Below are 22,007 nucleotides of genomic sequence, written 5' to 3'. Positions count from 1 at the left end.
CAGCTAAGTTGCCATGTACGAGATGCTTCACTCATAGGCCAGGAGTGGATGCAGGCTGTCGGCTGGGAGTCCAGCTAGACTGTGGACTGCAGTGCCTTCGTGGGGTCTTCTCCTCCAGTCTGGCTTTTGAGGGAGACTGTTTAAAAAGCAGCATTCTATGAGTCCCCTACTCTTTTCAGGGAGAATCTCTTGCTCCTCAATTTCCAAAGGAGAGAATATTTAAATTCCACTCTCTGGGAAGAGCATAATATTCACTCCTTCTCATAGAAATAGAAGTAATTTGGGGGAAAGAAGTTGGCGGAAAGCCTGACATCCACTGTTTCCAGACACTGGAGTAGAGTTTCTTTGCCTCAAAGCAAGAAATGAGTTCCATGTCCCCTCGCTTCAGTTCCCGGTCACCCTGGACCCATGCATCTCCTGCCTGGGGCTTCCTGTGTCCACACTCTCAGCTGACCAAAGAAGGCCTGTTTCTGGCTGACTCAGGTGAGTCTTCCTCTTCAGGTTTACCCTTCTCGGTCTCATGTGGTGTGGCCTGACTAAGGGTCCACTCTGGCCCCAATTGCCTCCATTCAGGGAGAGGGTTTGGGGAGCTCCATTTTGACCTTGATTCCTGCTACACTCTCTACCGCAGCATACTAGGGGTGCTGTCCTTTGGATGCAAAGGTGATAGTTTGCCCAAATGACTCCATTCTCTGTGTGTATATGCTTTTATTCAAAACTATGGAGGAAAGAAGGGGCTCCTTGGCATTCTGAATGGAAACAGTGACATCTGGAATAGCAGTTCAAAAATTACTAACACGCTTACTCTTTTGTCTTTCTAAGCGTATGACCATGGCTAAAATCCGTCAGAGGTATACTTTTGGGTTTTACAAACTGGATGGAGGAGGAATCATATCTGAATGCAATTTGATATGCATTTCTTTCCATATGTGTGTGATTAGGCATCTTTTCATATGTTTTTCTGCTGTCTTCTTTCGTCTATTTTTACAATGGGTTGCTGCTCCCTTACCTTTCAATTTCCCAGAAACTTTACTTATTAGGCAGATTAGTCATGTGTCTATTATATGGCTTATAAACGTTATTTTCTAGTTTGTTATTCAAACTTTACTTTGTTTTTGTTGTTGTTGTTGTTTGTTTTTAATGATTTTATTTTTAAGTAATCTCTGCACCCAGTGTGGGGCTCGAACTCACAACCCCGAGATCCAGAGTCTCACACTCCATTAACTGAGCCAGGCAGGCGCCCCTTTACTTTGTTTTTTAACAAAGTAGATGTGTATTGCTATTATGTAGGGATATGAATCCATACATTTGTGTGCTCTGGTTTTTGAGTCATACTTAGAAAGACCTTCCACATGCATCAATTATGGTGGAATACTTTTCTGTTGCCTTCTGGACCTTTTTTCTTTGTGCTAACATTTAAATCTTTTATTCATTTGTAATTTATTCTGGTGTTTATCAAGCATTGATCCTGCATTTCTAGCATAGACTGTACTTCAGGTTACTAAGTAAGTGAAGAGGGAAAGCATATCCTAATACAAAATTCTAGCTACATATTGGAAAGGAAATAGGAGAATAGAATATTACCATTTTGCAACACTTAATAATGGTTTACTCAGTGATCATCACTAAGTTCCCCCTGATGGAAACACAGGGCACTGTTTATGAGTAACATTGCCAAAAATACTGAACTTGATTCTGATGCGTCTGATCCAACCAACCACAGCTAAGTTCCAACTTACAGAAATGTATGAGACAGAGGATCATATTAAATGACATCGTGAGGATGCAAACAGCAAAGTTCAGAATGTGAGAAAGTCAATAGTACAGATGTCTGGTGTCTTCCACAGATAACTCTGCAAAAGAAGACAGGTGGGCGGGGTCTTCTGTTTCAGGGCATGATGGAATAACCGAGGTTATTATTTACCACCCATCCTGTAATACTGTGAATTGTAAGACATATGTATTTGATCAAATGACCAAAATATATTTTTCATATGTATTTGGTTTTTGTCCATGGTTCATGGCTCACAGTTCTTAAACCCCTTGAAATTTTCTGTCATACTGGTGATAAAGGTGTCTTTGTTATGTTAATGAAGGCGACTTTCAGACCCACCAAGGTGGGGCACTTGTTGTCCAGAGGACCAACAAGGTGATTAGAGGATTGGAACTCTCAGTCCCAGCCAGACTTCCCAGGACCAGAGAGATGAGGGGTGGAGGTTGAATCAGCCAATGGCCAACGACTTAGTCAATCAGGACTATGCATCAAAGCCTGCACAGAAACTCAAAAGGTCTGGGTTTAAATATAAAGACACAGATAGGTTAAAGTCGACGAACTGGAAAAGATAGAGCGTACATGAAGTATACGAAGCCTGCAGTGGCTATATTGCTATCAGACAAAATGGGCTTCAGAGCAACCCCATCTCTCCTCCAGGGATAAAGAAGGACCTTTCTCAGGGATGAGGAGGTTAATTCATCAACAAGACACAATAATACTGAAAGTACGTGTGTTACAGGATTTTCTCCTTCGGTGCCCGCAGTTCTCGGTCACGCCCCTTCGAAGAATGAAGAGGGAGACCAGGCAGAGTGGTGGACAGCAGAGCAAGGGTTTATTGAGTTTAGCAATAGTACAAGCTCTCAAAGAGGGAGGGGACCCGAGAGGCTTGCCACCGGAATTTCTAAGTCTAGGGGGTTTTATGGGCTTGTTGGCTCGATGGTTTAATCTGATTAACCCTCCCTGTGCCTGTCATCCAATCAGGTTTCCGTCATCTATCTATCACGCAGGAAAGGGTGGAGGGCTCCTTCCAGGGTGGTGTAAAATCCTCTTACAAGTGGTTTCCTCTTAGGGCGGGGGGCCCCTTGTCCCTGCCTGCCTTTCTTCAACTGTCCTTCATCGCATGCACCTCATAAGTAACCGAGTTTCAGAAAAACAAGAAAACTTCAAAATTAAAGAAGTAAAACTGGCAGAAGTGAATGGAGAAACAGACACATCCATGGTTATAGCTGGAGATTTCAACAGTCCTTTTGCAACAGGGTGTATTATTTCCTTTTCTCCTGAAAACTGAGCAAGATAAGGGAAGAGAAATCGTGTTTCATAATTCAGATTTCTTCCCATTGAACTCTGACTTGAGATTTCACTTCCACATTTCCCACAGTCTCATCGTTGAGTGGATAGGATGGGGTCTGGAGAGGAGTGTGGAGGGACAGACGGAAGGTGAACTGTAGGACTCAGATGATGGTTCCAGGTCTGGTAGGCAGGGTGGCCTGGTGCATGCTATCTAAGCTCTCTGGGCCTCAGGGTCCTCTCTTGTCAAAAAAAGGGAGTCGTTTTTCTCCTGTGTGAGTGGAGTTGGAGTCCCTGACATCGCCGTGAGTGGATGGAAGAGACTGTTGCCAGTGCCCCAGGGCTGTGAGCCGTGGTGTGCCCAGCATCCTGGAAGGCCTGTTCTCACACAGCCTGGAAGGTGTCTGGCCCGACCAGGCAGCTGCCATCAGAATTTCCACCAAGGGGCTAAATTACATAGCTGAGCTGATCATGCCCAGAGGGTTGGCCAAGCCGGAGCATGGGCAGAGGCTGGGGACCGGGCAGAGTATTGGGGCCGGGGACAGACATGCAGTAGGGAAAGTATTCTCCCCTCTTCTCTTCAATAGCAAAGGAGGTTGGCTTTAGCAATGGGTAGAAAAAAAAGAGGAAATGGGTCTTTACCACTTACTTTTCCATCCTTCAGTGACAGAGTCTTGAGTGTTTTCCAAGCCCAGAAAATCCCCTTTTCAGCCTTAGAATTCGACACTGGAGGGCCATCAATAAGGCCTTTGCTCAGATTCCGATGATGGTTTAGGGAATCATGAGGCTGCTAGGGCAGAGAAGAAGACATTTCTGGTACCTCTCTATTACTGATTTCTAGCTGGATTCCACTGTGGTCGGAGAACACACTCCATACGATTTCAACTCTCTTACATTTGTTGACATTTGTCTTGGAGCCCAGGATGTGGTCTATCTAGGTCCGTGTTCCATGTGCACTTGAGAAGGATGTGTCGGCTCCGCTTGTTTCTATCAATATCAGTTAGATCCTGTTGATTGATGGTGTTATGGGGTCAATTCTCCCATAACCTTGCTCATTTTCTCAAAATTGCACTATCAGTGGTTGAGAGAGGGATATGCAGTCTCCAAATGGAATGGTGGATTCCTCAATTCTCCTTTCGATTCTTTCAGTTCTTGCCTCACACGCTTTGTAGTTCTGTTTTTGGGAATACACATTTAGGATTGCTTTGTCTTCTTGCTGGAATGACCTTTCCATCACTGCATAATGTCCCTCTCTGGTTTTGGTAACTTTCTTTGCTCTGAAGTCCACTTTATTTGATATTACTATACCCATTCCTTCTTTCCTTTGCATGTTTAATATTTGCACTATTTATGTTTTCTCACCCTTTTCTTTTCAACTGGTTTCTACCGTAACATCTGAAATTATTTTCTGGGAAGCAGCATATACTTGGGTCACATGGTTGAATCTACTCTCCAGTTTCTATCTTTTAATTTAGATCCCTACATTTAATAGAATTAATCATCGAGGCGTTAGTGCATAAGTCTGCCATTTTTATTTTGTTTTTTCCTTTGTTCTCTCCAGTTTTCACTTCTCTATTTTCTCCTCTACATTCTTGTGGGTCACTTGAACAATTTCGTAATTCTATTCTGATTTTAATATAGTGTTTTTATATTTATTCATTCATTTTAGTTTTTATTTAAATTCCAACGAGTTAACATACGGTGTATTATGAGTTTCAGGTGTACAGTTTAGTGATTCAACACTTCCATACAACACTGGGAGCTCATCCGCCCTCCTTAATCCCCATCACCTATTTCACCCAACTCCCTACCCCCCATCTCCCCTCCGGTAACCATCAGTTTGTTGTCTATAGTTAGGAGTCTGTTTTTTGGTTTTCCTCTCTCTTTTTTCCCCCCTCTGATCCTTTGTTTTGTTTCTTAAATTCCATATATGAGTGAAATCATATGGTATTTGTCTTTCTCTGAGTGAGACTGACTCTGACTTTTACTTAGCATAATACTATCTAGCTCCAACCATGTTGTTGCAAATGGCAAGATTTCATTCTTTCTGATGGCTGAGTAATATTCTATTACATATATGGGCTCTTTTCATAATTTGGCTATTGTTGATAATGCTGCTATAAACATCGGGGTGCACGTACCCCTTTGAATAGTATTTTTGTATTCTTTGGGTCAATACCTAGCAGTGCAATTGCTGGGTCATAGGGTAGTTGTATTTTTAACTTTTTGAGGAATCTCCATACTGTTTTCCAGAGTGGCTGCACCAGTTTGCATGCTCAACAATAGTGCAAGAGGATTCCCCTTTCTCCACATCCTCGCCAACACCTGCTGATTCCTGTGTTGTTGATTTTAGCCATTCTGACTGGTGTGAGGTGATATCTCATTGTAGTTTTGATTTGTAGTTCCGTGATGATGAGTGATGTTGAGCATCTTTTCATGGGTCTGTTGGCCATCTGTCTTCTTTGGGAAAATGTCTATTCATGCCTGTTGCCTGTTTTCTAATGGGATTATTCATTTTTGGGGTGTTGAGTTTTATAAGTTCTTTATAATTTGGATGCTATCCCTTTATCAGATATATGTCACTTGCAAATATTTTCTCCCATTCTGTCAGTTACCCTTTAGTTTTATTGATTGTTTCCTTTGCTGTGCAGAAGCTTTTTATTTTGAGGAAGTCCCCAATAGTATATTATTGCTTTTGTTTCCCTTGCCTCGGGAGACAGATCTAGTAAGAAGTTGTTATGGCCAATGTGAAAGGGGTTGATGCCGGTGCTCTCCTCTAGGATTTTAATGGTTTCCTGTCTCACATTAGGTCTTTCATCCATTTTGAATTTATTTTTGTGTATGGTAGTAAGAAGTAGTCCAGTTTCATGTTTTTGCATTTTGCTGTCCAATTTTCCCAAGAGCATTTGTTGAAGAGACTATCTTTTTCCCATTGAATATTCTTCCCTGCTTTGTCAAAGATGACTTGACCATATAGTTGTGGGTTCATTTCTGGGTTTTCTCTTCTGTTCTGTTGATCTGTGTGTCTGATTTTGTACCATAATACTTAGAACAACCACTAAAATAGTTATTCAGAAAAGAACACTTTAGAAACACTGTTTAAAAAACACTGTTTTAAAGTGTTCCTTTCTGAATAGCTATTTAGTGGTTTAGTGGTTGTTCTAGGTACCACCGTCCATTGGTATTATCATTTTACCAGCCAGGGTGAAGTATATGAACTTAACCCCTCTTCAGAACATTGAAACTCCCCTGTCTACAATGTAATTGTCCTTTTTTAAAGATTTTTATGTATTTATTTGCCAGAGAGAGACAAAGCGAGAGAGGGAACACAAGCAGGGGGAGTGGTAGAGGGAGAAGCAGGCTTCCTGTGGAGCAGGGAGCTCGATGCGGGGCTCGATCCCAGGACCCTGGGATCATGACCTGAGCCGAAGGCAGACGCCCAACGACTGAGCCACCCAGGCGCCCTACAATGTAATTGTGTTGAATTTATTTCTTCTACATAAATTTAGAACCATATCAGACAGTGTTGTAATATATTCCTCAATCATCAACCATAATTAGAACTCAAGGAGAAGGAGAGTCCATTCACCTACATTTTTGCTACTTTCTTTCTTCCTGACGTTCCAAGTTCCTTTTTATTGTTTCTTTCTGTTTCAAATCTTCCTTAGTCTTTTCGAGAAGGTCTCCTGGTGACAAATTCCCTTAATTAGTTTTCCTTCACCTGAGAATGTCATGATTCCCCTTTTATTCTTGAAGAACATATTCTCTGGCAACAGAGTTCTGGGTTGTCAGTCCTTTTCTTTCAACACTTGAAAAATGCTTTGTCACTTCCTTCTGATGTTCATGGTTCCTGATGAGAACTCTGGAGATGACCCTGTACCTCTCCAGGTTCTGCCACTTCCATAGCCCCTGTCTACAGAACGGTAGGAACCAGGCACCTAGCCCCCATCCCACTATGTATTTAGGGTTAGGGCAGGTATCTTTCCAGGAGCTTCCAATTTGTCCACATGTTTGATCACCTTGTGCTTGAATGTCACCCAGCTCCACAGTGGGGCTCAGCTCGCTTCGGTTTTGATCCACAGCTACCCCTTTGGGACTGATGTCCTCCCTAGGTCATTACTGCCACCACTGGGACATCCTCAGAGGAGAGTGATACGGCGGCAGCCTGCATTCCCTTACTGCCCTGCCTACTCACATCTATGTGCGACCTGCCATTTCATCTCCTTCAATGGCACAAACATGTAATCCTCGTATGTTGACCAGGGTTAACGAGAGGGAATCACAACATGAAGGATGTTCAGTTGGCTCTTGAACAACGTGAGTGTGAACTGCGTGGGTCCACTTCTATGTGAATTTTTTTCAGTACATACTGTACAGTACTATGTGGGGCGCCCAGCTGGCTCAGTCAGTGGAGCATGTGGCTCTTGATCTCAGGGTTGTGGGTTCGGGGCCCATGTTGGGCCTAAAGATTACCTAAAACTAAAATCTTAAAAAAATTAAATAAATACTGTAGAGTACGGTAAATGTATTTTTCCTCATTATGATTTTTTAAAAGATTTTATTTATTTATTTGTCAGAGAGAAAGAGAGAGCACAAGCAGGGAGAGGGGCAGAGGGAGAGGGAGAAGCAGGCTCCCCGCTGAGCAGGGAGCCCAATGCAGGGCTCGATCCCAGGACCCCGGGATCATGACCCGAGCCGAAGGCAGACCTGAGCCACCCAGGTGTCCCTGCCTTATGGTAACATTTTCTTCTTCTAGTTTACTTTATTGTAAGACTACAGCATGGAATACATATGACATACAAAATATGTGTTAATCAACCATTTCCATTATTAGTAAAATTTTGGGGGAGTTTAAAGTTATACTCAGATATTGAATTTAAATAAATTTTGTTTTAAATTGTATCTGGAAAAAAAAAGTTATACTCAGATATTCAATTGTGGGTGAGGGCGACGTCAGTGCTGTTAACCCTCCCCGCCCCCGCCCCGCCAAGTTGTTCAAACATCAACTGTATTATTTCCTAGGGCTGCTATAACGAAGTACCACTAACTGGGTGGCTTATGAAGACATAAATTTGTTTTCTCACAATTCTGGAGGCCAGAAATCCAAAATCAAAATGTTGGTAGGGCCATACTCCCTGTGAAGACAGAAGGGGGTTCCTTCCTTGCCTCTTCCGGGTCACGATGTCCCCAGGGGTTCCTTGGCAGCATAGTCCCATCTCTCCCTCCATCTTTATGTGACTGTCTTCCCTCTGTGTGTGTCTGTGGCCACATTGCCCTCCTCTGATAAGGATACCAGTCATGTGGATTGAGATGACCAAGTGGTCTTATCTTAACAATCAAATCTGCAAAGACCTTGTTTCTAAATAAGGTCACATTCATAGGTACTGCAGGTGAAAACTTGAACATATCTTTTTTGCGGGAACCCAATTCAACCCACAGGAGGGGAGAAAAGCTTAAAAAGTGAAGTTGAGGGGCGCCTGAATAACTCAGTTGGTTGATCTCCCGACACTCGGTTTCAGCTCAGGTCTTGATCTCAGGGTCGTGAGCTCAAGCCCCATGTTGGGCTCCATGCTGGGCGTGGAGCCTACATAAAAAAACAACAACACATTTCAAAAAGTGAAGTTGAATATAAGTGTTGACAGAGTACAAGGAACTAAGGATCAAACCCTCTCAAGGACACTCTCATGAGCCCACTCTCGTGTTTGGACATTCCGTACAAATGGAATCATACCTTTATGTTATTTTTGTGTGTCTGGCTTCTTTCACTTAGCATAACGCTTTCAAGGTTCATTCATGTGGTGGCCTGGATAAATAATATTCCATCCATCCATCCATCAGTTCATGGACATTGGGTTGCTTCCACTTTTTTGGCAATTATGAATCATGCTGCTATGAACATTCAGGTACAAGTTTTGGTGTGAACATGTTTTCAGCTCTCTTGGGTACATACCTAGGAGTGGAATTACTGAGTCATGTGGTAACTCTGTGTCTAACTTTTTGAGGAACTGCCAGACTCCTTTCCATAGTGCTTGTTCCCTTACCAGTAATGTATCAGGGTCCAATCTCTCCACATCTTCACTTGGATTTGTTAGTTTTTCTTTTCTTTCTTTTTTTTTAAATTATAACCATCCTGCGAATGTGAAGTGGTATCTTATTTTGGTTTTGATTTGCATTTCCCCACTGACTCATGATATCGAGCATCTTTTCATGTGTTTATTGACTATTTGCGTATCTCCTTTGGAGAAATGCTGAACCATTTTTTTTACCTATTTAAAAAACTGAGTTATTTATCTTTTTACTATGGAGTTGTGAGAGCGCTTTATATATTCTGGGTACTAGATCTTTATCAGATATAGAATTTGCACATATTTTCTCCCCTTCTGTGGGTTGTCTGTTCAGTTTTGATGGTGTTCTATGGTGGGCAAATGTTTTAATCCAGTTATTCTATTTTTCTTTGATCGATTGTGATTTTGGTGTCATATGTTGGAAACTATTGCCTAACTCATGGTTATAAAGATTTACACCTGTGTTTTAAGAGTCTTACAGTTTTGGGGTGCCTGAGGGGTGCAGTCAGGTAAGCGCCCATCTCTCAGTTTCAAAGGCTTGGGTCCTGATCTCAGTGTCATGGGATCGAGCCCCACATCTGGCTCTGTGCTCAGTGCGGTGTCTGCTTGAGATTCTCTCTCCCTCTCCCTCTGCCCTTCCCACTTGGGTTCTCTCTCTCTCTCAAACAAATAAATAAGTCTTTAGAAAAGAAAAAGAGTCTTACCGTTTTAACTCTTATGTTTAGCTCTTCGATCCCCTTTGTATACTACTATTTCTAGATAACATGATACAGGGATCCACATTCACATTTTGCCTGCGGATGTCCAGCTATCCTAGCATGCTATGCTGTTTTTACCCATTAATATGTTTCAGATATTTTTCATGGCATCCTTTATCCTTTCGCATATATCCCAGCTTGTAACACACTGCCCACAAACACACTCTCTTCCCAGTGTGTCCTGGATTGCAGCCTTAGTGGGACCCCCGGAGTGCTCCTTCCCACATTTCCATCAGCTCAATCACTGCCCCTTGGGAGCTCCCTGGGATCCCAACCTCCCCAACTAAAAAGAGAAGAATCCAACTCTTCTAGTTCGGTCATGGGTTAAAACTTTCCATTGTTCACACTGGACACCTTGCTATTCTTTTTTTCATTTTTATTTTTTGTATTTATTTTTCCGGTGACCCTTTTCCTCTTTCTCAGCAGAGAGACAATGCCAGCGTTTGGTTTGATTTTGTTTGTTTCTGTTTGTTCATCACAAGAGTCTACTGAAAAGTGAACATGACCAAAATCAAGATTCCCTATCAGGGCTCCTGCTGGGACCTGCACACAACCCTTAAACCAAATTGACCTTTGCAGCTGAGGGAATTTCAAATCTTGGCACTGGGCTTCGGCGTTCCTGTTAGTGTCTGCATGGCTTCCATGCAGGACTGTGGGCCTCTCTCTGCAATTTGTGCTCAGTTGTTGCAGCGAGATTGTCCCTTTGTAAGCATCTCATGAGTAATCTGAGGTCATCAGTCATCTGAGTATCATTGGCTGAGAGGCCAACCTGGCAGGGGGCACGGGAGAGGGGAGATTTGGAAATACACAGCAGTATCAGAGAGGAGCTTGAGTTTGTGCGTCAGGCTAGAGGTGCTGGAGAGACAGGGAGGCACAATCAGGATGGACGAGACAGGCTAACCGGGCTCATTTGACCTGGACCAGAGCGCTGACCCTCCCAGAGACACATGGGACAGAAGATGACTTCGCACCTCACCTCACTTCACCAGTTGGCCCCCAAGACTGTCTGCTCCTTTTTTCGAGATTGAAATAAAAGAGAAATTTCCAAACCTCTCCAATGTTTTTTAATTCATCCCTGAGTTGGAAAGTGTAACCTTACCCTGTGAGTGTGTAAACCAAGGAAAACACTCCTCTTCGGAAGGTGAGTCTCTGCAGGGTCTCAATGGCCCCTAAGGAACCCATCTGCCTTCAAGCTGCAGAGGGGTGGGAATGGCCATGCCCAGGGAGACATCGCCTGACTGGTAGATGGACAGGCTTTATGTATTTTGTTCTTCTGATCACATGCCCGAATGTGTGTGGGTGTGTTTGTACTGGGGTGTATGGTCTTTGCAGACGGGGTTAGGAATGACAGGAGTTAGTGTCTGTTCAACAAGAATATAAGGCAGAACAAACATTTACCATCTAAAGGAAATACCGATTTCCTTTAACACAATGTGATTGTTTCCTATATTTATTCAACTCAGAATGAACTCAAATAAACGAGGATGGACTGAGGTTCTGCTCTGTGTTGGCTCTCCCTCTCGGCCTTTTGGGGAGTCCGCGAGACATGAGGGCAAAGACAGGAGGGAAGACAATCCAATGACAGGGGAAGGCAGCCTGAGGTCAGGGAAAACAGATAAAAGCAACTCCGGTTGTTTGGCTTCAGTGAAAGGAGAGCACAGGGAGGGCCAAGTCCCAAGGGTAGGTTTTGCTGAGTCCGGGCCGGGCGGGACGCTGCCTAGGCAATCCCCGCCAGGGAAGGAGGAAAGAAGAGCCTGTGGGCCCCGAAGGCACACCGCACGAGCGGCGAAGTGATCATCAGTCGATGGGCCGAAGTCGTCCTTGGACTGTCAGTCGGGACTGACCTCCTGCAAGGCCTTTGGTCTCAGGCGCCAGAGCAGCAGGCCGAGGAGCAGCGCGCCCCCGAGCAGCACGAGCGCCCGCCGCCACCCGCGCGGCGCCACCTCCAGCCAGCGCCGCCCCCGCACACGCCCCCGCGCCAAGCCGCCGGCCGCCAGCAGCTGGGCCACCCGCCGGAGCCTGAGGTCGGGGGGCGCGTGGCGCAGGGACTCCGCCAGGCCGTACACGGCGTTGGTGAAGGGCGCGCCCGCGTGCTCCCGCGCCAGCCGCTCCACCAGCGCCAGCAGCTCCTCCACCTGCGCCTCGCGCGCCGCGCCCGCGGCCCGGTTGCTCAGGGCGCACACGCGGCCGCCGCACTCGGCCACCAGGGCCCGCAGCGCGCGGTTGTCGGTGTCGCGCACGTAGTCGTGCAGCGAGGCCCCCTCCAGGTCCTCCCGGCGGGTGAAGACGAGCACGGCCCGCGCCAGGACGCCGGCCCCGAAGAGCTCGCGGACGCCGCGCACGGCCTGCTCGTCCTGGGCGGTGAAGCGGCCCAGCTGGGTGACCAGCAGCAGCGCGTGCGGCCCGGGCGCCGACAGCAGGTAGCAGCGGCCCCGCTCGGCGCAGTCCGGGTCGGCGCGGCGGCCGTCGGCGCTGAAGAGGTCCGGGGTGTCGGTGACCTCGACGCGCCAGCGGGCCCAGCGGCGGCTCCCCAGGGCGCAGGTCCTGGTCACCGGGGTGGACGCGAGCCTGGACGGGAAGCGCCCGTGGCCCAGGATGCTGTTGCCCGTGGCGCTCTTGCCCGCGCCGGTCTTGCCGGCCAGGATGAGCCTGAGCCGGGGCTCGTGCGCGGGCGGCGCGTCGTCCGGGTCCTCGGAACCTGTGAGGACACAGCAGGCGTGGGCTGCCCGCCTCGGACCCGCCTCCCGCTCCCCGGGGCCCCGGGGGCGCCTGTGGAACACAGCAGAGCACCAGGCCTTGGGCTTCTGCTTCTCCGACCAAGCCTTTCCTAGGGGTTCTGGTCAGAGCTTGTTCCGCCCCGGGGCGTCTGTCCCCATGTCTCTTGCGTCTTTGGCCTCAGCACAGGCCCCTGGCCCCGCTCCAGCAGCTGGTGCGCATCTCTCTGGAGGGCACCGCTCCGTGATGGCAGGCCCTGACTCCGCGGACGTGCTGTCTGGGCCCGCACGCGGTGCAGACCTGTTGCTGCTTGACACCTGCCCTGGCCTCTGGGATGCTTCTCCCGGGCGCCGTCCCCGCGTCCCAGCCAGGAGAGGCGGGAGGGCACGGAGGCCTGGGAGTGAGGGGCTGTGTGCAGTCCCGGCCACCGCGCGTTGGAATCACAGCCGCAGCGTGTGCCCGCCGTGTAACCCTGGGGAAGTTGCTCCATCTGAGTGTTAAACGTCTTCCGCACAGATGGGAGTGGTGACAGAGAGTTGTTTCTCCCGGGGTTGCTCAGAGGATTAGGGGGCTGGTCTCTTTCCTTCTTCCCTCCTTCCCAATTGCCCTCCTCCTCCCCAGCTCTCACACCTGCTGCCAGGAAGATACCTGTTAAGCCCCCATCCTTGTTCTCTAGCACATTCTACCTGGTAAATCGTGTTCCCTCTAGTCCATGGTCTCATTCCCTCCACCTACTCTTGTGTGGGGGTCAGAATAGATTTCTCATCCGCGGTTTACCCTCTGGGTTGGGAGGCACAGACTAGTCAAAGCACTTAATATCTCACAGTAGGGCGGGGCGGAGATGCAGCACAAAGGCAAATCTGGGCTCTTGCTGTTTCAGCCCAGCATGGAGACACCTCTGGGATTTGTGTCTGTTCAGTCTTGAGTTGGCACATCCCCTTGTTCCCCAGAGCTGACCCCCGAGGCCAGTACACACCGCGAGGAAATTCTTACCATAGGCATTTTCTTCATCTCTTGCCATCTTCCGTCCTCCCATTTGCCTGAAAGAGCCCCGAAGACAATTTGTTCATTCATTCATTCATTCATTCATCCATCCATCAAATAGGTATAACTACCTTCGTGGGTCAGGCAAGGTCCAAAACGCTGGTAGTACCCCAGTGAAAAGGTCAAGGCTCCTGCCTTCCCCTGACATCAGCATATGGGGAAGAACCACCCTGGGAGGACCTGGCTGGCGTTGGCCCGGTACCGGGAGAGCATTTGGTGACTTTTCAGGGACCTCGAATGCAAAAAGCAGAGGGCAGATGATAGCAGCTCCTCTGTATCAGAGAGTGAGCTTTAGATGCTAATGTTTTCCCAGGTGATTCTGTGTCAGTGACATAAGCTGTAGGTTCTGAGTTTTCCCAGGAGATGCCACAGCCAGGGGAGACTTTGGAAAACCCTGAGCATTGGAAAGTTTGCTCAGTGACTTAGGAACCACCTTAGGGCAGTCGGCCTGGGGCAAAAACAAGAAGAGAATTTGCATTTTGTTTGTGGAAATTGGAAAGAAAACATCCCTCCCAAGCTGATCTGAAGAGCCTGTGATCTGCTCTCAGCAAACCGAGTAACTGGGCTTGTGTCATTTGTCCAAGTTTGATCTGTGCGCCTGGGGAGACGGGCCACTGCCCTCCAGCTCCTGATGGTCTTGCCCCAAATCTGAGGCCTCTCCGACTAAGTGATTATACCCAATTCCCACGTGGTTTAATACAGTGAAACACTTCGCGATGACGTTTGTCTGAGCACAGGAGAGCCTGAACACAGGCGCGCAGCCCGTCCCCCGTCCGCCTCCCCGGCCCCCTGTCCCGCTCGCCCCCTACTCGGTGGGCTGCTCCGCAGAGAGCGGGATTCGGCACCTTTCCTTTCCCACCTGTGTGCTTGCTCCTCTGACCACTGATTCTCTCCCACGTGTCTGAGTCCTGTCTGTGCCTCACCATCCATTTCACGTCTACCTCTTCATGGCGACACCTGCTTACTGTGGGTGATCGTGTTCTGTCCCGTGGGCACCACATGAGGAAAAGCAGAGGCAGGGGCTGCTGGATAACTTGTCTCTGGCCAGAGGACTCAGGTGACAGGTTTGCCTGGTACTCAGTCCAAAGTGTTTTGTGTTTCTGCAGCAACACCCTGCCACCCCCCCCAAAGCCCTCAGTAAAGGTCACCCCACACGCCTTAGGTGAGGAGTGGTCTTGTGCATACAAATCAGCGAACTCCCATAACTGACCCCAGAGCAGAAGTGAAGAAACAGCCAGAAGATTCAGTGCAAAGACCAAGCATGTAGCTAAAGCCGGAAGCCCTTGTCCATGCTGGAAATGAGAGGCTGTGGTATAGAATATTCACGCAACTGCTGGGCCCTTTGGAACCTCCCCCAGGGTTTGGATGGGGATTTGGAGCGTTCTTCCAGAGTTTCTGAAAGCTGAAATCCGGGGTCACAAAGCTGTGTAGTCAGTGAAGAATGTAAGACATGGAGACTCCTGTTATCTTAAATGGGATTGTAGATGATTTATCTAGTCCAGTGCTTCTGAACCTGCTATTTTTTGGACATATCTAAGGATCCTTTAAAATATATCTATTTCTTTGACATTTGGATTCACAGATCTGTACTTAAAAAAACAAAACCAAAAAAGGTATGTCTCGCCCCACCCCCCTGAGTGATTCTAATGCCTTTGGTGGGTGCTCTGAGTTTCTGAGCCATTCACCCCGTCCAAGCCCTTCATTTCCAGTGGGGATGAGGGTAGGAAGCGGGCTCGCAGCCCACACAGCCCTGGGCGGCTCGGGCTGGGGGGAGAGACGTGTAAGGGCACGTGTAGGGCAGGGGTTTGAAGACGGTGTTCGTCATGGTCGCTGGCTCCTGCTAGTCCCTGTCGCACACAGGGCTGAGGAGGTGGAGCGTTTGAGGAGGATCCAGCTCATAGACATAATTTTCACTTTGTACCACGGTCTGAGGGTAGACCGGTTTCTTTGTCCTCAGAAATATCTTTCAGCTTTGCTGCATCTGCCCTCGGGGAGTGTCTGCCGGCTTCTCCAGTGTGCTCTGCTCCTGGAGTCCTTCTAGCAAACACCTTTATTACTAGTGGGGGAGTAGGGAAGGAGAAAGGATTTAGTCCCAGATAGGAGTGTGTGCAGGCCACAACTGGAGAAGATGCTTAGCACTTCTTCTGAACTTACTTTGAAAGTCAGAGCATCCTTCCAAGCCTAGAAGTGTGAAGCGCGAAGTTACCTTTCTAGAGCCAGCTCCCCTTCCTCATCCTCAGCGGTAGTAGAAGGCAGGTGCTCGCTCAGTGAGCTCACACAGGCCCCCAAGTCCTCACAGCTCCCACTCCCCAGGCGACCCCCTTGCCCTGTGGGCTCACCTTTCCCGCAGCAGTGGTGACAGGCTCTGAGGCTGGCAGAGAGGCCCCTGGCCTAGTGCTTTCCCTTTGGCTGTGAGCTCAGAAGGATGCCCCTCCCAGCACGGGGAGGAAGTGTCCCAGCCTCTCAGAGCTCAGAGCCCCCGGAGGGAGGGTGTCAATTTAAAGGGACAGGACCGTGGCCAGCCTTTCCGATGGGAAACCCAACCCCTGCTTTGGACTGGGGCCATGTTTTCCAAAGGTCCCTGTAACCCCCATCTTGCCCCCAGTACGGGGCTGTAACCTCAGAGAAGAGCAGTTGAGATTTCTGAGGCCTGTTTCAGTTCCAACCTCTGCCCACTAATCTTACCTCCAGTTGCCTTTTGGTTTTTTTTTTTTTTTTTTTAGGTGTTTTCCTATGAAATGGCCTCTTGAGAGTCTCCTTCCCTCGACTGGACATCAGGTTGGACAGGGTCACCAGCATGGTCCTATCTGCCAGTCCCGTCATTCTTAAAGAAAAGGAGGACTTTTCCAGTCATTAAAGATCAGACAGCAGGCAGAGGAAGGAGATTTTTCATACGAGGCTTAGTCTAGCCTCAGTTGCTCTCTCTGACCCAAGTTGCTGTTTCTTCTCTCAGGAGGGTCATGAGAGAGGTGAGTAAATAGCCAGCCGTTGTGTGGAGAGAAGGCTGCAACAGCATATGGTGATATGGGCCCCGGACCTGGCTAGGTCGTTAATCCACTCTGTGATCTTGCCTAACTCACTTAAACTTTCTGGAGTTAACTTCATCTGAAGCTAATTGGTTGGGGTCTGATTTTTACCCATTCTTGCTAGCTTCTTCTCTCTAGTGACAAGAGCCAACCCACTACCCTCCACCGGTCCGCCCCCCCCACGCAGCTTTGTTGAGATATAATTGAATTGTAACACTGTGTAAGTTTAAAGGGCACAATGTGTTGATTTGATACACTTACATATTGCAAAATGCTTACCGCTGTAGTATTTATTAAATAACACCCGCATCACATCACATCATTGCCATTGCTTTTTTTTTTTGAGTGACAGCATTTAAGATCAACTATTCTCTTAGCAACTTTTAATGTATGATCCAGTGGTATTAACTCTAACCACTGTGCTGTGCATTAGACCCCCAGAACTTCCTCATCTTATAACTGGAACTTTGTACTCTTTGACCAATGTCTCCCCATCTCCCTTCCTCCAGCCTCTGGTAACCAACGGTCCACTCTCCATTTCTGTGAGTTTGGTTTTTTAAAATTCCATGGAGAAGCGATATCATACAGTATTTGTCGTTCTGTGTCCGACTTATTTCACTTAGGACAATGCCCTCACGTTCCACCCATGTTGTTGCGAGTGACACTATGTCCTTCTTTCTTGTGGATGAATAATTTTATATATATATATGATTATAAATAAATTATATTAATATTATATTAAATTATAGATAGATAGATTTTTATCCATTCATCTACAGATGGACACTTTGGTTGTTACCAGGTCTGGCTGTTGTGAATAATGCAGGGAACGTGGGAATCCAGATATCTTTTCAAGACTCTGCTTTCAATTTCTTTGGAGAAATACCCAGTAGTGGGATTGTTGGATTGAGCGTTCCGACTCCTGTCTTGTGGGCTTCGACCAGCAAAGCCCACGGTGGCAGAAATAATTACTCCAGACTACGGATCAGTCAAGAGAGGTGAGATGGAGCCTGGGGATAAGAGTCCCTGAGCCACTCCTAGACTCTCCTGTTTATTAATACAAAGACTTCAGGTAACAAAGTAACATACATCATAGGAATTCACGGAAAGTGCAGAGCAGGGGGGTTACAAGGTTCTTGAAGCAAACAAGGCAATTAATCTTAAGCAATTCAAAGGGTAGACTTTACCATTTCTGGAGATGAGTTTTCTATAGGTAAGGCAAAGGCAGGCAAGCCTACGAATCCCCCAAATCTGGTGGAGCCTGTTCTAGATGAGCAAAGCATGTCCTGTTGTTTTCAACAAGACAGAAAGCAGGTCTCTGCTGGGCTATGCGGTCCTATAACTTAGTAACCCATGATTGTATTCCCATACTGGGTCACATGGTAATTCTAGCTGTAATTTTTGGAGGACCCTCCATACTGTTTCCCACAGTGACTGCACCAATTTACATGCCCACCAACAGTGCACGAGGGTCCCCTTTTCTCCACATCCTCGCCAACACCTGTTGTCTCTTGTATTCTTGATGACAGCCATTCTGACAAGTATGAGGTGAGATCTCATTGTGGTTTTGAGTTGCATTTCCCTGATGATAGTGACACTAAATCTCTTTTCACGTACCTATCACCATTTGTATGTCTTCCTTGGAAAAATGTCTATTTAGTTCCTCTGCCCATTTTTTAACTGAATTTATTATTGGTGGTTTTTTTTTTAAAGAACGTATTTATTGATTTGAGGGAGAGAGAACACGAGCGGAGGAGAGGGGCAGAGGAGAAGCAGACTCCCCACTGACCAGGGAGCCCGATGTGGGGCTCGATCCCAGGACCCCGGGATCATGACCTGAGCTGAAGGTAGAAGCTTACCTGACTGGGCCACCCAGGTGCCCCTTGAATTGCTTGTTTTTTGATGTTGAATGATATGAGTTCTTTATAAATTTTGGATATTAACCCTTTATCACATATATGATTTGCAAACATTTTCTCCCATTCAGTGGATTGCCTTTTCATGTTGTTGATGGTCCATTACTGTGCAAAAGCTTTGACTTTGATGTTATTCCATTATTTATTTTATCTTTCATTGCCTTTGCTTTGGGGGTCAAATCCAAAAAAATATTGCCAAGGCTGATGTAAAAGAACTTACCCCTGTCACACTGTATGTTTTCAAGCCTCTTAAATTTATTGAGGCTCATATTGTGGCCTGTTGATCATATTTAGGAAAACATTCCTTGTGTGCATGAAAAGAATGTGTTTTTTACTTTGTTGGGTAGAGTGTTCCAGTGGTAGCCCAGTTGGTTTATAGTCTTGGTCACATCTTCTCTTTCTCTTTTGACCTCTGATTAGTTGCTGTGCCCATTGTTCAAAGTGGGGTATTAAAGCCTACGGCTTATTGTTGAATTGTCTATTTGTCCTTGACTTCTGTTATTTTTGTTTTGTGTGTTTGAGGTCTTGATTGTGAAGTTCACGTATGTTTATAACTATTATATCTTCAAATTCACCGATTCTTTCTTCTACCGGCTCAAATTTGTCATTGAGCCCCACCAGTAAATTTTCTCATATCAGTTATTATACTTTTCAACTGCAGAATTTCTGTTTTGCTCTGAAAATAATAATTTCTGTATTTTTTTAAAGATTTTGTTTATTTGTCAGAGAGAGAGTGTGTACAAGCAGGGGGAGGGGCAGGCAGAGGGAGAGGAAGAAGTAGGCTCCCCACTGAGCAGAGAGCCCAATGAGGGGCTCATCCCAGGACCCTGGGACCATGACCTGAGCCGAAGGCAGACGCTTAATGACTGAGCCCCCCAGGCGCCCCTGAATGAATATTTCTTTATTTGCTATATGACCTTAGGAGAACTCCTAGGGACTTTAATCATTTTTTTAATTGAGTTTCACCGGCTGTGGCTTCTCCACCGGTAAGAAGCCTGCCGGGTTCCTCACGGTGCGTTCTGGAAGTGGAAGGGCGTCAGCCATTCTAGATAGAACCCCGGCTACATTGCTGCTCCCTTCTTCTTCCTTCTTCCTGGGTGGCTGGATTTTGTATAGTTTTTTTGTTGTTCTCTGTTGTAGCTAAGGCACTCTCGCTGAGTGGGGAGCCAGGTGGCAGGATTACATGCAGACCTGCTCTCCTGCTAAGTGCAAATACCGCATCCTTGTAGAGGGGAGAGAAACGCGGCCGTCGCCCTCCATTTCCAGTCACTTGCACTCTTCGAAAGCCTACAAGTGAGTCACGTAAATACAATTTTCAAGTTATATGTCTTCCTGACAAATAATAGTCAAAAACAATGAGGCTGCTCAGCTGTTTCTTAGCTACTTGGGCTTTGCGTTAAAATTTGTTAAAATTTTGAAAGATAGCCACCTCCACGTGCACCTGTACCGATTTAGAGCAGAGCTGATTTTGTTCAGTGCACGTCAGAGTCAAAAGTGCTAACCACAGTGCTCGCTCTGACCCCGGCCCCAGTGCAGGCTGGAGATTTCCAGGAAATCCCGCAGCTCATCCTCAGGCCAGCACCAGCCTGCGGAGGGGTGGGGAGAGTGTCCCAGGAAGAGACCAGTGCCATCGCCATCCCGGGATTCCTCCCAGGCCCGCCTTCCTCCTCCAGTGCCCTGGGAGCACAGCAGTGGGCAGGAATAAAAGGACAGTTGGGGGGCGCCTGGGCGGCTCAGATGGGTAAGCATCTGCCTTTGGCTCAGGTCATGATCTGGGGTCCTGGGATGGAACCCTGAGTCAGGCTCCCTGCTCAGCAGGGAGTCTGCCTCTCTCTCTCTGCCTCTGCCCCTGCTTGTGCTCTCTCTCTCTCTCTCTGTCAAATAAAGAAAGAAAGAAAGAAAGAAAATCTTAAAAAAAAGGACATGGGTTCATGACCTAATCTTGTGGTCGTGTTTCCACAGCTCAAAGTGGTGAGGAAGACAGACTCGGGGGAGGTGAGGGAGGAAATGGCTGTGGGTGAGATAAGATGTATGTTTTTCTGTACACACGTGAATTTACAATAAATCACCCTGTTGCTCATTTATCGGAAATGTAGGGGATTATGGAAACAACAAGAAAAAGCCATGCTGTGGTGTGCTGACAGACACATTACAATCGTTCCTTTATCCCTGTAAAAGTCTTTTTAAAGATTCATTCATTTATTTGAGAGAGAGAGAACACGGGGGAGGGGGCAGAGCGAGGGAGAGAGAGAGAGAGAGGGAAGCAGACTCCCCACTGAGTGGGGAGCCAGATGCAGGGCTCAATCCCAGGACCCTGAGATCATGACCTGAGCTGAAACCAAGAGTCGGACCCTTAGCCAACTGAGCCAACACGTGCCCACTTGTCAACGTTTTATTGATCACATTTAGCATGTGCAGTAAAGCACTTAGACGCTCTCTCTTTACAGGAAGATCGGAGTGAAGCAGCAAACGATGTTAAGTTGAAACCGAAAGAAAGGAATGAAGGTAATAGCACCAACTGTGCAAACTTACTTGTAAATCCCAGCAAGTCACTCAGTGCTGTGAGCTGGATCTGGCAGCCGCTGGATTCTTTCCTTGATCCCTGTTCTCCGGAGCAGGGCCTCTTCCACCGTGGAATGCCTAAGAATCCAGGTGCTGCCAAGCAAATGCTGTGGGATTTGGAGGTGTGGGGAGGAAAAGTCTAGGTGGACGAGGAAGGAAGGGAGCTGTGTGTGTGTTGAGAGAAGCCGAAACCTGGTGGGGAAACCTGCCTGTTTTCTTGCTTCTTGCTCCTTTGGCTGTTGGTGCCAGGTGGTAAATAAAGCTGGTATCGGGAACTGTCCGGAACTGTCCGTTACTCTGCGGCCCCAGGGAGTCAAAAGCAGTGGGAGAAGAAGGTGCATCCTCGCACTGCTCCCCCACACCAGACCCCTCAAGCCAGGAGCCTGGGACTGGGTCCCCCTCGTGCTCTCCCTCTGAGGACCACGGTGCCCTGTTCTGCCGTGGAGGTTTTATAACTACAAGCAACCAACATGTGAGAAGATCTGCGGGTCCGCGGGCCCATGCTTCGTGCCAGTGGGAGAGTCCGGGGATTTGTCCTCGCTGGGCAAGGCCCCAGTATTCTCCTATGATACAACTCTGGAGTTGGCCTCCAATTTAGATAATCTAGGACTTCCTCATCTTCTTCACGTAAAGATACTGGGCCTCACGTGGGTTATGGTTTTGTTGGGGGTTTTTTTGGTCTCCTCGAAGCCATAGACAACGATAAGGGGAGAATCAGACCCACACGCTTTTCCACTGCCTGCATTTCATATATTAACAGGAGACATTCAGTGCTGATTAAGATAAAATAGTCCTTTTGAGTGTTTTTGGTACTGTGTAAAGAGCATGGGATTGACTCTTGCTGCTGGGACTGGGTATGC

The 22,007-nt window shown here is 47.3% G+C and overlaps 1 protein-coding gene and 1 long non-coding RNA gene across 13 annotated transcripts; one reads left to right on the top strand and one right to left on the bottom strand.

The window, feature by feature from the left end:
- Nucleotides 1-11,318: 11,318 nt before the first annotated feature.
- Nucleotides 11,319-16,090, bottom strand: LOC148162568 (GTPase IMAP family member 1-like). 12 transcript variants are annotated; one of them, XM_088018379.1, is made up of 5 exons: nt 15,983-16,088; nt 14,503-15,699; nt 13,715-14,091; nt 13,593-13,639; nt 11,319-12,582 (listed from the first exon to the last, which is right to left on the bottom strand). In XM_088018379.1, the coding sequence occupies exons 3-5, from the start codon at nt 13,795-13,797 to the stop codon at nt 11,714-11,716; spliced, it is 999 nt and encodes a 332-aa protein (XP_087874505.1). In that variant the 5' UTR covers nt 13,798-14,091; nt 14,503-15,699; nt 15,983-16,088; the 3' UTR covers nt 11,319-11,713. The 12 variants fall into 12 exon arrangements, with proteins under 12 accessions (XP_087874505.1, XP_087874503.1, XP_087874510.1 ...); XM_088018377.1 differs by lacking the exon at nt 15,983-16,088 and adding an exon at nt 15,798-15,976; XM_088018384.1 differs by lacking the exon at nt 13,715-14,091 and having other exon boundaries at nt 14,503-14,624.
- A 3,224-nt stretch (nt 16,091-19,314) lies between these two features.
- Nucleotides 19,315-21,427, top strand: LOC148162567 (uncharacterized). Its single transcript, XR_015766728.1, has 2 exons — nt 19,315-19,878; nt 21,033-21,427. It is a non-coding gene; the product is annotated as an uncharacterized LOC148162567 (long non-coding RNA).
- The last annotated feature ends 580 nt before the right edge of the window (nt 21,428-22,007 follow it).

The sequence above is a fragment of the Eumetopias jubatus genome, unplaced genomic scaffold (genome assembly GCF_037043125.1).
Source record: "Eumetopias jubatus isolate StellerSeaLion01/CBP00866 unplaced genomic scaffold, mEumJub1_p1.0 scaffold_14, whole genome shotgun sequence".
Classification (NCBI taxonomy): domain Eukaryota; kingdom Metazoa; phylum Chordata; class Mammalia; order Carnivora; family Otariidae; genus Eumetopias; species Eumetopias jubatus.
Note: the sequence above shows the minus strand (reverse complement) of the source record. Positions and strands in the feature narration are given on the sequence as shown.